Source organism: Tenrec ecaudatus, unplaced genomic scaffold, assembly GCF_050624435.1.
Source record: "Tenrec ecaudatus isolate mTenEca1 unplaced genomic scaffold, mTenEca1.hap1 Scaffold_398, whole genome shotgun sequence".
Taxonomy (NCBI): domain Eukaryota; kingdom Metazoa; phylum Chordata; class Mammalia; order Afrosoricida; family Tenrecidae; genus Tenrec; species Tenrec ecaudatus.
In genome coordinates this window covers 54,320-68,092 of record NW_027459265.1, presented here as the reverse complement: position 1 = coordinate 68,092, position 13,773 = coordinate 54,320, and the positions used below count along the sequence as shown (strand labels likewise).

Genomic DNA, 13,773 nt, shown 5'->3' with positions numbered 1-13,773 from the left:
ATCACCTATAAAGTGATTACTTAAGGAGTGGGGAGATCCAATTTATTCTGTGAATTCAGACATGATTTTAATATTTTATAAGGAATAGATCATTGTGAACTTACAGATGCATGAAAATAAAGTCAAAGTTGATCAACAGAAACAGTATCCTTAATGTTTCAATTTTATTTTTTATACTTGCCACATTTTCTTGTTAACTATATCTCTTGTCATCATTGCATCCATAAAATGGGGATGATATTCTAAAGCTTCTTTATAGCAATTGTGTGGATAAACATTGAAGTTTTGAAGAAAAGGAGATTATAAAGTATCATAGGTAGAGAAAATCATTCATACTCTAAAATAGAACTTGATAGACTTTTCCTTCTGCATACCACTATTAAACTAGAGATCAATTGTCAGCCTAAGAGAATGTGTACCATTTCTTTTCCATTGAATTGTAGCATTGAAAGGGACCTTATAGGCCATTGTTTGTCCATCAGGTTATAGGTAAAGTGGTTTTAAAAAAGGAATATGCTATCGAAGTTTAAACATTTATGTATATAGATGTATAGTCGGGCATGACTTTCTTGCCCCTATTCTAGTTTATTTTAACTGTCATATTTCTCCTTTCAAATTAAAAAGAGAGAAGGAATGTGAAAATGTGTATTTTATGATAGTAAAAGCACTATACCACGTTGTGTCAGGAGCATAGACCAGACTAGAAAGAAGCCTAGATGGTGGAAGACCTGAGATGGACTATTTTCAGCTGTGTTGGACAATTGAATTACAACTGTCTGAACCTCGTTTGCACGGGTACTACATATAAATGTGGCCAAAGTACAGTGCTTTGAAACATTAAATATTAGATTTTTTTCAATAGTTTGGGATTATATTTTAGTGGACTGTAATAGGTGCCTCTTCATCTTGCTGGCATGTTTGGACTAAATCTTCCACTTCATTCCAGTTTTGAGCAATTAATGACCACTTTTGTCCACGATACCTTTTGTGGTAGTAGAATTATTTTCTGATGGACTCTATGTAAAGAGATTCCATTCAAAAACTATATGTTTGAATGCGTCCTTGGGGAAATAATAGGAAAACCTGATTTGGAGTCTGAGATGTAAAAACATTGACAATGGACTGAAGCTGACTCCAATGGGCTGCACATGGTCTCTGTGATACATTTTCTGGTGTGAGCTATCATGGAAATGATTTATTTTTCCCTTGGGCATGAGACACTGTTTTAGCATAAGCTCTGCTGAATCCTGGAGGCTTTGTAGATAGAGAACATGAACACATGCTATAGTAAACGGTGGCATAGCAAGCTAAGCATTTGGACTGCAAGCTGGTTCAAACTAGCCAGCTGTTCCTTCAGAGAAAGATGAGGCTAGCTGACCTCATAACCAGAGCAGCAGTTCCGTTCTTCCCGATAGGGTCACTGTGAGTTAGAACTGACTCCATGGCAGTGGTTTTATACATGTATACGTGTACACTTACATATATTTCCTTACATTTATGCACAAAGATTAAAAATATTTTATTTAAAGAGTATGCAGGTTCTAGGACACACAAGGTCTGAAAGCATCCACAATGAAGTACAAAATCATTGGAATTGTGACCTATGGTTTGTAAATAAATAAGGAAACAATTGAAAATGAATAGCATTCTCCATATGTACCATATTTGAAGGAGTTAAATGTGTAAGAAGTTATAAGATTGTTTTTACCAGCTCGCTTTCTTTAATTGAATTACCTGGCTAATATAATCAAGTTACTATTTTCCAAGGTGATTCCAATAAGCAGAATTTATTATCTTTGTTTTTAATTATGTGTAGAAATATTAGAGTCTTAAGTAAATGCAGTTTCTTTTTCCGGCGTTATTGATGATGCTGTATCATCTGTTATTTATAGTATTTCCAAGAAAGCACAAGGAAGAGGCAAGGAACACCCATGACTGTGAAATAAATGAGCTCGATTGTTTTAATAACTTTCTTACTGAACGCGTTAAGAGAATGTAGTTCTCAAAACTTTTCCCTTCATTCTAATCATACTATATGCATATATAGTCTATGTCACACAGACACAAGTACATGTTAGGTCACATGTATGTTGAAAAAACAATTATGTGTAGGGGATAGGGATTTTATCAGGAATAGAGGCTAGTTATAACCTACTAAACATTTACTAGTATATCCTAGATGCAAATGATTACGTGAAAGATTAGCTTTTAATTGAGCAATAATAATTATTAGTAACTTTACACTTGGTATTAAGAAAATATACTTTATATATCATTAACATCTAAATCTATTTCATTCTGAAAAACATGCTGTTTGTAGAGCACCACAGGATCACTTCTCTGGGCAAAGGAAGCTGGTTGTTGGGGAACATCAATCAAACCGGATACTTTAGGGTCAACTATGACCTAAGGAATTGGAGATTATTAATCGAACAGTTAATAAGGAACCATGAGGTAAATTCTGGATTTTCTCTTTAAGATCCGTTTTCAGATGTGAACCCTGGATTTTAATTCTAAATTTCTAACCAGGACAATATTTTTCTGGTTGGCCTCATAGGTTCTCTCAGTCAGTAACCGAGCAGGTTTGATCGACGATGCCTTCAGCCTAGCCAGGTAGGTGTGTTTTCCTATGCAACTACCCAATCAAGACTCACACTAGTGAGACTTTCTCTATTAAACTCAATCGCGTGTATGTTTTGAGTAATCTTTTGAAATAATTTGTTTCATGTGCTCTGGGGGTGGGATATGAATTATAATCATATAATCTTGATCAATAGTTAGCCATAGGGTGTTTCTGAGTCAGAAGAAGCTTGATCAATTTCTACTGAAAATTCGATTGACCACTCTGGAGATTAATAATTGCTTCACCATTTCACTAATTAACTCTACAAAATGGCCATTGCACCATATTTAATGTTTGATAGACTACACTTTTCAGTGTTAGCAGTTTTTTTCTCTTACATAGATTAGTATAGCTTTTTAAAATGTGGTGCATTATGAAAAGCTATTGCTTTCAGAAACAGGTAGTTCCAAATTTTGATTAAAAATGCAGATTAAACATCTCAAGAAAAGAGTCATAACAATCTTATAGTAGCATTTTCATTGATATTTTTCATAATTTGTTATACTATTAAAGTAAATTATGCTTTGCATAATTAAATAAAATTATTTAAATTAAATAATTTGAAAATAAACCCAAGTGATTTATTCAGTTTGGAGACGAACTAGTAAAACAGCTCAGTTCTGAATTGTTTGTACTGCTTCACATGCAAATTTTAATTTACTAATTTGATTTTACAAGCTACAGATTAGGACACAGTGGTTCTCTTAACTTAAGTGTTTGTCATTATTCGTTATGTTAATTCTCCTATGATACTGTGAAAACCACCTAGAGATGTCTCGTGCATTAGGCACTGTCTCATAACGGGGCATTAAACTGCTTTCACAGTGTGCACATCCCATCACATAGCAACTTTCTTCTGCATGTTAAAAAGCATATAGTTCCCTAGAGCTTTGTATTTAATCAAAACTAATGAGTCTAAATATCGATCCCAGATAATTACTTTGATAGAGGCAAAATCAAAGCTTGGAATCAGGTTTCAGAAAACAGCACTCATTAAATAAATAATAATATATATAAGGAAAACCTCATTTAAAAAAAGGTAAAGGACTTTCAGTGGTTCTTTTAAAAGAAATTTATATCTGGCCTTTGCTGTTTCCTTGTTAAAGAAGCCAAGAACCAGTATCAATATTTTCTGTTACTTGATGTCAGTGCCTCATTTTGGGTGGAACTTCAGGTTCAAAAATAGCTGCTCACAGAATGCTAAGACTAAGGATCATTTAGCAGCAATAAAATGTCTAATACAGTTGTATTTATTCAAAACAGTTGTTTAATTAGAAGCATTTTTTGCTTACAACCAGGTAATTAAGAATTATTCCATATTACAGCATCAACTTATTGGGCAAACATTTAGAAATAATAGAGATTGAGAGGATCTCCTTAGATACCGATGTGTGAAAATAATGATTAAGAGGTATTTTTTGCTTGAAAGTATGATGCAAAGACTTTAAAGTATGTTTTAGATACAGTGGAAAGATTAAGTCGACATAGAAGTTCCAAAAAATCCAGAAAGTCAATGAGCATACACTTACTCCAATATTTCACCCAGAGAAAATCAAGACAAGCAAGTAGTGCAATAGATTACCACAGAAAGTTAAAGTAGCTAGAAGAAAACTTATATCATGAACTAACAATTAACTGAAACTTAAAAGGCACCAGACACAAATCTGTGTACAGTTATTCATTTAATGAATAATTGATAAAGCCTTATGAAATATGTAGGATTGGTTGTTGCTGCTGTCGGTGCCCTTATGTCTGTTCTGACGTACAGTTACCCCATGTAAAACAGGACACAACATGCCAGTCCCGTGCCGCGCTCCCCCTCTGTTCTTATGTCCAATCCTATTGTTGCACCACAGCGTCAAGACGTCTTTGTCTCTGCTCCTCTGCTTTACCAAGTGTGCTATTCCTTTCTAGGGGCGGGTCTCCATCATGCCCATAGTAAATGAGATGAAGTTCAAGCAGCATTATGGCTGCCCATCTTCTGAGACAGATTGGTTTATTCACTTCACATGCATTGTATTCTCAATATTTTCTTGCCAGCACCATGATTCAAATGTGTTGACTCTTCTTCAGTCTTCCTTATTCAGTGTCCAACTTATCATGGTCACATGCGTGTGAGGTAATTGAAAAGACCATGGCACCTTAGTCCTCAAAGTAACATCCTTGCCTTTCAAAAGTTTGTTTTTTATATGTCGAATGATCCTGTTACTGTTTTATAAATAAGGAAGCTGAGGATCAGAGAAGTCGTTGAACCTGACCACGTAACGCTGCTAGCAATTAACAGGGCACGTGTGTGCATCCAACTTGTAGGACGGTCGAACCCATACTGTTAAAAAGGACAAGAGTCTACACTTCAACAGCAATGCCATTTATTTTAATAAAAGGGAAGTTTACTTTAGAAAACTGAAGGACTTTAAAAAGACATTTCTATAAAGAGGGGGAACCCCCGCCCCCCAAATGGAGAAAAAAGCCCCACTGGGCATAACTTTCACACTATGCATTTTTCTTGGTAGGTGAGTAACTTGCTCTTAGCGCACCCAGTGGCGTCACCTGGGAAAGTTCTTTCTGGTCTCAGTGAATTTTTTTTTTTTTTGTAGAAGTAATATCACTGGAAATCAGTTTTTCTTTTGGCCAATTTAAGAGAACAGGATGCAGTTGTGAAATTTTATTTCCTGCCTGGAAAATATGCTTCAGAAACTCAAGTGTATGAATGCTTTTCTTATTTCAAGAAAGGTAAAATGCCGATTGATGATAAAACTCATTCTAGACATCCGTCGACATCTCAAAAAGACAAAAATGTTGACTCATAATCCACTTGGAGTTCCTTCCACCAGGTCAGATTATTAATCAAGCTTTCTATTTAGAGGTTCTGAAATGATAGAGTAACTGTGCCACAAAAAAGACCTTATTTGTGGCAGATGGGACTCTGGTTCTGCCACCACAACAATGCACCTGCTCAGGTAGCCATCTCAGTGTGCCAATTTGGGGTGAAAAAACAGCATGCCCCTCTGGCCCCATGCATCTTAACTCACCTGACCTCACTCTGTGCACCTTCTTTTTATGTCCGTGAATCCAGAGGGACATGAAAGGACAGCAATTTGACGACACAGAAGGTGAAGAAAATAATGAGGGAGGTACTGTCAGCCATCCGAACAGATGACTTTTAATGTTTCCAAGAATGGAATCACAAATATGACAAATGTGTTAAGGGTAATGGAGAGTACTTTGAAGGCGATAAAGGTTGTTTTATTTAAAAATTTTAAATTTATAGTTTTGAAAAAATAATTCCATTTATTTTTTCCCTTTAGTGGGTACCTTCTCGTATTCTGAAAGTTTTAGAATGCTTATGAGAAAACAAGTAGTGATATTTTAAAGACAGAGAGCAAAAGAAAATGGAAAATATGTGAATATTTTTCACTCATTCACATTAACATGTTAATTTTAAATGTAATATTTAAAATATTTATAACCTTTGTCTGTCTGTTAGAATATTATTAGAAATATATCCCCTAATTTATATTTCTTGTTGACTGAGTCAGAACATTGCTTTCCATTTTAATTTTGGAAGTCTTAAACACTGAAACAAACCATTTTATTCTCATTTATTAAAATTCACCAGGGAATATGCAAATGTTATTAGAGCAATAATTATGAATTTTTAAAATGATCATGAGATACCTTCATTTTAACATATGTAGTTGTAAACAAAGCCACATGGATGTAACACCCAAGAATCAAATCTCCTCAATGTGTGGAAAGGCAGATAGGGAAGCTCCGTATCCTTATCCAGAATTAGAACAAGGCAAACTATGGAACAAACCATCAATTGCTATTGTGCAAGTTCAAATTGAAACTGAAAAAGATGAGAACAAGTCTAGTAGGAAAAAAATGTAAGAGTATTCAGGTGAGTATATCCCACCTGAATTTAGAGAATATCTCAATAATAGCCTTGCAGCATTGCCTGATCATTAATGATAAAAGACTAGATGATTCCTGGATGACATCATGAGCATCATAGATGAAGGGAGCAAAAGGTCATTAAAAAGACAGGAAAGATAGAAGACATCAAAGTAGATGTCAGAAGGGACTCTGAACCTTGCTATTTATTGATCATAGAGCAACTAAAGCAAATGGAAAAATTAAAGACAAAGTAAAAGCTGACTTGAAAGTTTTATAGGCTCGCTCAAGAAGACAAGTGAAGCATTATGATGAATATGCATGAACATTCAGTTAGAAATCCTACACAGAACAACATGCAGCATTTTTCAAAATGAAATAAATAAGGAAAAAACTCAAGCCTTGAGCGAAAATACCAAAGGATTCTATGGAAAATATGCTTAATAATGCAGGAAGTATTAAAATAAGAATGAAAGAATCATAGTTACTGTACCCAAAAATTTGGTCACATTCAACCATTTTAGAGGTAGCATCTTAATCAAGAACCTATAGTATAACAGGAAGAAGCCCAAGCTTCACTGAAAATATTGAAGAAAAAAAAGATTCAGGAATGGACAGAATAGCAATTGAGATATTTCAATAACTAGCCATAAGCTGGAAACACTCCCTCATCCATGTCAAGTATTATAGGAAACAGCTACCCCATCAACCAACTGGAAGAAATTCATGTATTTGCTCATTCCAAAGAAAAGTGGCCTAATATGTTGTGTAAATTATTAAAACAAAATCATAATATCACATGAAAGTAAATTTTTGCTGATAATAAGTTTAAAATAGTTATAACAATACATAGAGAAAAGACAGAAATTCAAGCTGGATTGAGAAGAGGATGTGAGATGAACTATATGATTGTAGATATCAGATGGATGCGTTTTGTTGACAATGCACAGGCATTTGATTGTGTATCCCAAAACAACCTATGGATTACTCTACAAAGAATACTTAATAGCGCTCATGCAGAGCCTATAGAAAGACCCAGAAGCAGTCACTGGGCAATCAAGGGGATGCTGAGAAAAATGATCCCAGAAGCCAGACTGCAAGAAGAACGCACCATCATGATTGTAAAAAGGCTCATAAACAACTTTCCATATGCAGATGGCACACCTTGCTTGCCAGCAGTCAAGAGGACCTGAAGCATTTACTGATAAAGATAAAAGGCTACAGCATTCAGCATGGATTGTACTTCTCCCTAAGGAAAAAATAAATCTTCACAATTCTGCCTAATGAAAAATAAATACAACTGAACTAATAGGGACATCATGATAAATGGAAGGCGGTGGTGGGGAGAATTGAAATTGTGAAGCATTTTGTTTTATTTGATACCACAATTACACTCATGCAAAGAAGCAATCGAGACATCAATTAAATCTGTAAAAGGATTATTTAATATGTTAAAGAGCAAAGATGTCACTTGCAGGATTAAAGTGTGCCTTATCAAAGTCATGATATTTTCAATCTCTTCATGTGCATGAGAAAGATGGACACAGACTGGAGAATAATGAGTCATTTGAATATGGTATTGACAAAGAATATTGTATTTACCTGGGTTGCCAGAAAAAGTGACCAGACTGTCTTTGAAACAGTACAGACCAAATGCTTCTTCGAGGTAAGGCTGGTGAGACTTACGTCAAGTACTTTGAACGTGTCATCAGGAGGGGCTAGTCCACAGTTGAGAGTGAGTGAAAAAGAAAAAGGTACTCATGTGCAGAGTGAAATTACTCCATCAATATTTCAAGGCTGGTACCATTGGAAAGCAGATAGCCAGGCCTTCTTCTCAGAAAGTTCCGGATAAATTTGATCCACCAACCTTTGGGTTAGTAGCTGAACGCTTCCTATTTGCACCACTTGGGTACTTACTCTTCTACAGGTGGGAACTCCAACTGTGAAAATGAACCCAAGTTCCTGTCTGGCATCAGAGGAGCTGCTAGAACATTTCACAGTTGCCCACCGCTGAGATTATCTGGGAGAATTACTGACCTTCAATCCAAAGTAGCTAGTGCTTTGGCAGGAACAAAATGTCTCCTTCGAGGAGCCCTGGTGGCATAGTAATCACTCATCAGCCTGCTAATGGTAAAGCCAGCAGCCAGAAATCACCATCTGCTCCTGGAGTGAAAGCTGGGACTTAATACTCCCAAGAAGAATTAAAGCAGTGGTTCTCAACCTGTGGGTCGCAACTCCTGTGGGGGTGGAACGGCCCTTTCACAGAGGTCTCCTGATTCAAAACAGTAGCAAAATGACAGTGATGAAGTGGCAATGAAAATAATTCTATGAGAGGACCTGATGCAAAGGGCTTAAGTGGAGAGCAAATGCTTTGAGAATGATTGGGGCAGGGAATGTATGAATGTGCTTTATACAATTGATGTATGTATACGTATGGATTGTGATAAGAGTTGTATGAGTCCCTAATAAAATGTAAAAAAAGAAAAAAAGAAAGATCAATAAATAAAACTGAGAAAAATTTTAAAAAGAGTTGTATGAGCCCCTAATAAAATGTTGGTTTTTTTTTTAAAAAGAAAAGAAAAGAATTCTGTGGTTGGGGGGTCACTCCCCCATGAGGAACTGTGTGACAGGATCACAGCATTAGGAAGGTGGAGCACCACTGTGTTCGAGTCTCAGAAACCTCCAGGCACGGTTCCATCTTGTCCTATAGGGTTGCTCTGAGTCGCCATCAACTCGATGGCAGTGAGTTTGGTGTGGGGTTTCATTGCCAAAATGGTTGCAATGATCCCACACAGGAAAGGTTGTAAGAGTGCGCAGTGTTTCTTTCTGTTGTGCTTGTCACTACGAGTTGGAATTAACTCTGAGGCACTAACCACAAGAAATCCAAACTTAGATTTAATTGGGGAAATGTTTTGCATTTACTTGGACTTGCAGGACATACATATTTTAGTATATGCTAGTAAATTCTCTAATTATGTTATTTAATCTATTGTCAACCTTTGGAGTCTGACTACATCCTGCTCCATTAAGCATGTTCAAAGAGACTGAGTAGAAGATAGCAAATATTCATGAAATTCTCGAAGGATCTCATTCCTACTTCTCAGTAAAAGCACTTCATGAACTGGTCACTATCAAAATTGTATAGCTGAGAAATCAAGGTTAAAAGTCACTCAGCTCAGCAAAAATTGGGCAGCTCTTAAGTTAGGGATGGGGGATAACCTCAAACAATTGAGCAGCAGTTGTTCTGACCCCAAATCATAGGAATTTTGCCCAGTATTTGAAAATTCTTAAATCCCCGTTTGCTTAGTCAATTGAAGATATAAGTATTCATTTAAAAAATGGTTCTACTTTAAAAAAAAGCCTTGTCTACCCTCCCCAGCAAGAATAGGTATTTTTTTTAGCAAGTCCAGTGTGTGTTTGTGTGTGTGTGTGTGTGTGCGTTTGTGTGTGTGTGTGAGAGAGAGAGAGAGAGAGAGAGAGAGAGAGAGAGAGAGAGAGAGAGAGAGAGAGAGAGAGAGAGAGAGAGAGATTTGCCAATTGGAAATCCTAGGGGGTAATTCTGTATTGTTCTATATACTTCGTGTGAACTGGCAACATGCTTGGTAGAGGAGCAGTGATGACATAGTGCTTACCTGTTGGTCTGAAATCTGAAAGGTCAGCAGTTTGAAATCACCAAATTCTACACAGGATTGAAAGATTAGGCTTTCAATTCCTGTCAAGAGTTACAGTCTCAGTGCTGTCCTCTGAAGTGCATTCTTCTAGCGAAGGGGTGGGGGTGTCCACATAGTTGGGTTTGGGGCTGGCCCCGCACACCTGTCTATCGGTTCCCTGGTACATGCCGGTATGTTGTAGTCACATCTTGGCACATGGGGTTGAAGACTGGTCTCTCTCCTACAGCCTGGGGAGAGGGGCACATCTGATTAGAGCACACAGGAGAAAGGAAAAGGGATGGAGAGGGAGGGGAACTCATCCTGGCCCAGCAAGCCCCAAGGACGATATTTCTGCACAGATCAGACAATGCACAGAGAGGACCATAGGGCTGGCCCCACTATGAGGCACAACGTCCCTCACTGAGCCATAGCGCTAAGGGGGACAACACTGCAGACACAGTGCATGTGCCAGTCTGACCCCATCACCCTGGAGGGAAACACCGAAGGCATGCAACAGAGCAGCAAGGGGAACAAAGTGGTGAAATCTCCAGTGAATACAAAAAATAGACTTTGGAGACAGAATGTGAGACCCCATCAGACTTGACTAGAAAGCACTCTTAAAGGCTAGCAAAGAGACCTTGAACTATTTAGAGGCTTTTCCATTTTTATCAGTGGCTTTCTTTTTGGTTTTGGTTATTTTATTGTTTTGTTGATTTTGACTTCCTTTGTTGTCTCTTTTGGCTTTGCCTGGTTTTTGTGCTTATTAATGTCTCTGCATGTCTTCTATCTAAATAAGATAGGTGGGATAAACAATTCGGAGAAGATAAGAATGGACTGATGATTCTGGAGGGATACTGGAGAAAGGGAGGTGGGAGAAAGGAAGGGGATGAGATACCAACCCAGGGATAAGAGAACAAGAAGTGAATTAAAATCAATGGAGAGAAAGACTTCAGATGCCTAGTGGGCCCTAACCAAGGGCAATGTTGCAGCAAGGATTACTAAACCCAAATGAAGGCCTAACATGAACATGATGGTGGGACAAGAGGAACGTAAAAGGAAATAGAGGAAAGAACCAGGAGGCGCAAAGAACATTTATAGATGTCTAAATACAGGCATGTACATATGTAAATATATAATGAGAGGGGAATAGATCTATGTACATATATCTATATGTTAAGAATTAAGGTTGTAGATGGACATCGGGCCTCGACTCAAGTACTCCCTCAATACAGGAACATTTTTTTTCTAATAATCTGGCATTCTGTGATGCTCACCTTCCCAACAAAATCACTGAAGACAAAATGAGTGCATAAGCAAATGTGGTGAAGAAAGCTGATGGTGCCCGGGTATCAAATGATATACCATCTGGGGTCTTAAAAGCTTGAAGATAAACAAGTGGTCATATAGTTGAGAAGCCACAAAGCCCACATGGAAGAAACACACCAGCCTGTGCGATCATGATGTGTCAAAAGGATCAGGTATTAGGCATCTAAGACCCAGAACAAAATTATACTCAATGTGAATGGGAGTGGGGGGTTGGGGGGAGAAGTAGAGACCCAAAGCCTGTAGGTAGACAATTGGACATCCCCTCACAGAAGGGTCACAAGGAAGAGATGAGCCAGTGCAGTAGAGCACCATTGAAACACACAACTTTCCTCTAATTCTTTAATGCTTCCTTCCCCCACACTATCATGACCTCAATTCTACCTTACAAATCGGATTAGACCAAAACATGCACAGTGCTACATATAAGAGCCTGCAACACAGGGAATCCATAAACCCCTCTGGGCCAACAATGAGAATAGAGATACCAGGAGGATAAGGGGAAGGTGAGGGGAGAAAGGAGAAATCGATCACAAGGATCAACATAAACCCCCTCCCATGGGGACGAACAACAGAAAACTGGGTGAGGGGCAACAGAGGAAGATTTAAGATATGAAAATAATAATCTATAACTCATCAAGAGTTCAGGAGGGTGGTGGGTAGGGGGGGAGGGAGAAAAATGAGGAGCTGATATGAAGGGCTCAAGTAGAAAGAAAATGCTTTGAAAATGAGGATGGCAGCATCTGTGCAAATGGGCTCGACACAATAGATGATTGTATGGATTGTGATCAGAGATGTAAGAGCCCCCAATAAAAGTAATTAAAAAAAAGTTACAGTCTTTGAAACTCAAAGGGACCGTTCTACGCTGCCCTATAGACTCGCTGTGGGTCTGCATTGACTGGGTTGCAGTGGGTTAGAGTGAGTTAGATGAGTGTAGCCTTATCCTGAGGATAGTGCATTATCTCTTCCTTATACTACTGCTTGCTACTCCAATCCATAGTGCAATGTTGTATTTGTATGTGTTGTTGAATTAATCAGTCATTGATTGTTGAAAGGATCGACTTCTATGCAACTCTTTTCAGTAAACTGCTCTAGGTATTCTTATTTATGGCTATATTAAAATATATAAGTAACCACTGAACGCTTTCTAATTGTCAAGACTAAAACAAAACATAAATATAGTATGAAAACCTTCTTTTGCTCTTGCTCCATACTCATTTAACCCTCCTCAGATGTGAAAGTACTAATACTATATGCTCATTCATTCTTTGTATTTTCACAGGGTTTAATATTTACATATGAAAGCATTCGTTCTCTACTCTCATTTGTAAAAATATGTCTGGAGAGTTTGATTCTAATTTTTCAGTACTATAATCATGACTGCAGTGAATATTTTGAACAATCTTTTATTATAAAAATGACTTATTAATTTGTTATTGTAAGTGGAATATTTGATACAAAATGTATAAACAGTTTGATACATTCCAAGAGATTCTACCAGTGTAAAGGTTCATCAACCACGCACCTAAAAATTCCAATTCCCTCACAACTCAAAGCGAATACAATAGGTAGTATAAATACTTTTAAGTTTTTAACGTTTAGCAAATGTGATTATGCATCCTTCCAAATGTATTTGTGAATTTTGATTTTTATTCTGTGAAGTGTTTTCTGATTAATGAAGGATTAAAGCATAATAGAAAATCAACAAAGGGTTTTTTCTTTTATCCTACTTTATTTTCATTGTTGTGGGTATCTGGGATGTTAATCCTTTTTCTAGGCTACATTTTATTGGATGTTTTCACAGTACTATGTTGATTTCTTTATTTTAACTTTGTTGGGTAGTTTACATTCAAAGAATGTTCCAAATTGTCAAACTATTCCTTTTGTGGCTCTCTAGGTCTACTGTCCATAGAAGGCTCCCCTAAGAATTTAGAATATCTTTGTACTTCAGTTGTTACTTTAGTTTGCAATACAATTCGTCAACTCTTTCTTCTCTTTTATTATACGGGATAAAATGTAGATCTAATTTCCTTTAGCATTAACACACTCATAACCAGTTATTTTAATTAATTTTAAGCACTTTTATTTGGTAATTTTATATAATATCTTACTATTTACAGGGGATTGTCATTGGTCTGTTGGTATTCTTTTGGGCTTTGTTTTTGTTGTTGTTTGGCTCCCATACTGTGTGGTTCTCTTTACATTACTGTATAGGATGGCATCATTGGTAAACATTTCCTGTTGCTCTTCTTTGAAACCTGACAGTTTTTCTCTTATTAG

General features: G+C 37.0%; 1 protein-coding gene across 1 annotated transcript in view; it reads left to right on the top strand.

Annotated features, from left to right (window-relative positions):
• Positions 1-13,773, top strand: part of LOC142436553 (thyrotropin-releasing hormone-degrading ectoenzyme-like) — a 184,874-nt gene that overhangs the window by 125,222 nt on the left and 45,879 nt on the right. Inside the window, exons 9-10 of the mRNA XM_075540127.1 lie at positions 2,321-2,454; positions 2,558-2,613. Of these exons, the coding sequence (XP_075396242.1) occupies positions 2,321-2,454; positions 2,558-2,613 (190 nt within the window). The remainder of the gene's footprint in view (positions 1-2,320; positions 2,455-2,557; positions 2,614-13,773) is intronic.